This window comes from Argentina silus (assembly GCF_951799395.1).
Source record: "Argentina silus genome assembly, chromosome: 1".
Classification (NCBI taxonomy): Eukaryota; Metazoa; Chordata; class Actinopteri; order Argentiniformes; family Argentinidae; genus Argentina; species Argentina silus.
Genome location: NC_139655.1, coordinates 2,912,294 through 2,914,793, shown reverse-complemented (window position 1 = coordinate 2,914,793; position 2,500 = coordinate 2,912,294). Strand labels below are relative to the sequence as shown.

The 2,500-nt window shown below is 48.1% G+C and overlaps 1 protein-coding gene across 1 annotated transcript in view; it reads right to left on the bottom strand.

Moving 5' to 3' along the window:
- The window catches only part of abcc13 (ATP-binding cassette, sub-family C (CFTR/MRP), member 13), a gene marked incomplete at both ends in the record, with an annotated part of 12,347 nt that overhangs the window by 2,497 nt on the left and 7,350 nt on the right, over window positions 1-2,500 (bottom strand). Inside the window, 4 exons of the mRNA XM_083682147.1 lie at window positions 481-582; window positions 686-806; window positions 1,043-1,236; window positions 2,153-2,308. Of these exons, the coding sequence (XP_083538273.1) occupies window positions 481-582; window positions 686-806; window positions 1,043-1,236; window positions 2,153-2,308 (573 nt within the window). The remainder of the gene's footprint in view (window positions 1-480; window positions 583-685; window positions 807-1,042; window positions 1,237-2,152; window positions 2,309-2,500) is intronic.

Genomic DNA, 2,500 nt, shown 5'->3' with positions numbered 1-2,500 from the left:
ACAGATAGACAGGCAGGCAGACAGACAGGATATCTTTCTGTGGAGGTTAGTATTGTTTTAGCCTCTTGTTTGTCTCTCTGTCTCTATCTTCATGATTCTCTCCAAATCAGAACAGCCTGAGGTCCACTGATGGCTCATGCTCAATTCCTACCGTGTTCCTATGTGTGTTACTGTACCTCTCTCTCCACATGTGTTACATGCCAGTGGCTGTACCTCTCTCTCCACATGCGTGTTACATGCCAGTGGCTGTACCTCTCTCTCCACATGTGTGTTACATGCCAGTGGCTGTACCTCTCTCCCCACATGTGTGTTACATGCCAGTGGCTGTACCTCTCTCTCCACATGTGTTACATGCCAGTGGCTGTACCTCTCTATCCACGTGTGTTACATGCCAGTGGCTGTACCTCTCTATCCACGTGTGTTACATGCCAGTGGCTGTACCTCTCTCTCCACATGCGTGTTACATGCCAGTGGCTGTACCTCTCTCTCCACATGCGTGTGCTCGTCCATCTGCTGAATGACACCTGTGCTGCTCGCTACATCACAGGAAGTCTGGACCAGGAGATGAAGAACCTCTCTAACCTGCAACCAAATCATCATCATCATCATGTGTAACAACCAGTGTGTGTGTGTGTGTGTGTGTGTGTGTGTGTGTGTGTGTGTGTGTGTGTGTGTGTGTACTCACACTGAGAGCGTAGGTCAGGGCCAGCCCTACAGCACTGGGGTCCAGATCAGAGTCCACCAGAGTCAGAGAGACCAGGAGGAGTAGAGCCCCAGCTAACATATCCAGCCTTATTGCTATCCACCTAGACACACACACACACACACACACACACACACACACACACACACACACACACACACACACACACACACACACACACACACACACACACACACACACACACACACACACACACACACACACACACACACACACACACTCACCTTCTCCCTCGGTCAGAACAATTCAGAATAGGAATTGTTGATTTTTTTGTGTGTGTGTGCGTGTGTGTGTGTGTGTGTGTGTGCCCTTTCTAACCGGTCCAATAAGATGCTGTTGTAGCGGCCCACCAGGTGCTCATCGAGGGCATCATAGCAAAGGTTCAGGGCGTCAACATGGTCTCGTGGGTTGATGACCTCATCACGGTGCACCTCGCAGAGGAGGGCGGAGAGAGATGAGCTGGCGTCTGCAGCCATCCTCCTGACCTGACCTGACACTGCCTGGTAGTACGACTGACAGAGAGAGAGAATAAGAAGAAAGAATTGGACACAATACACAGTTGTACACACACTGAGCACTTTATTAGGAACACTATACTAATACTGGATAGGGCCTCCCTTTGCTCTTTATTAGGAACACTATACTAATACTGGGTAGGGCCTCCCTTTATTAGAACACTATACTAATACTGGGTAGGGCCTCCCTTTGCTCTCAAAAAAACCTCAATTCTTCGTGGCATTGATTCCACAAGATGTTGGAAACATTCCTTTGAGATTCTGGTCCATGATGACATGATTGCATCACGCATTTCCTGCAGATTTTTCAGGTGCACTTTCAAGCTGTGAATCTCCCGTTCTACCACATCCCAAAGGTGTTCAATTGGATTCAGATCCGGTGACTGGGAAGGCCACTGAAGAACACTGAACTCATTGTCATGTTCATGAAACCAGTTTTAGACAACTTTTGCTTTGTGACATGGTGCATTATCATGCTGGAAGTAGCCATTAGAAGATGGGTAAATTGTGGCCATGAAGGGATGTACATGGTCAGCAACAATACTCAAACAGGCTGTGGCATTCAAGTGAAGATTGATTGGTATTAACAGGCCCAAAGTGTGCCAAGAAAACATTCCCCACACCATTACACCACCTCCACCATGAGAAGGTGTACAGGTGTTCCTAATAAAGTGCTCAGTGAGTGTAGAAATCAAGATGTAAACACGTGAACAGTGACAGTGATGTGACTACTCCCTCTAGTGGTGAAAACAAAGAATGTCGGCCTACTACAGAACGTACCTACACCCCTCTTGTTCTACACTCTCCTTATTATTAGGGTTCAACCAACCCAGGTGCTTGTTACCTGGCACCCAGCTTATCTCCTGTCCTGTACACACATACACAGGTTACCTCGTGATTTAGCTCTCATCACCTGCAGAGTGAGGAAAAGGAAGCCTAAGGATGGGACTGCCAGGCTGAAGAGCAGGGAGTTGTAGCCAATGAGCAGCGTCGTCGCACACACCTGAAGCCAACAGGTGAGCCGGGTGTGCAGGTGGGCAGGGACTAATTCATCAATCACATACATCAACTAGTGAGAGGGAGAGAGAGAGAGAGAGAGAGAGAGAGAGAGAGAGAGAGAGAGAGAGTGTGAGAGAGAGAGAGAGAGAGAGGGAGAGAGAGAGAGAGAGAGAGAGAGAGAGAGAGAGAGAGAGAGAGAGAGAGAGAGAATGGCCTGAGACTAAATCATGGGATATTGTAAAGACTGGATTACAATTTCAAC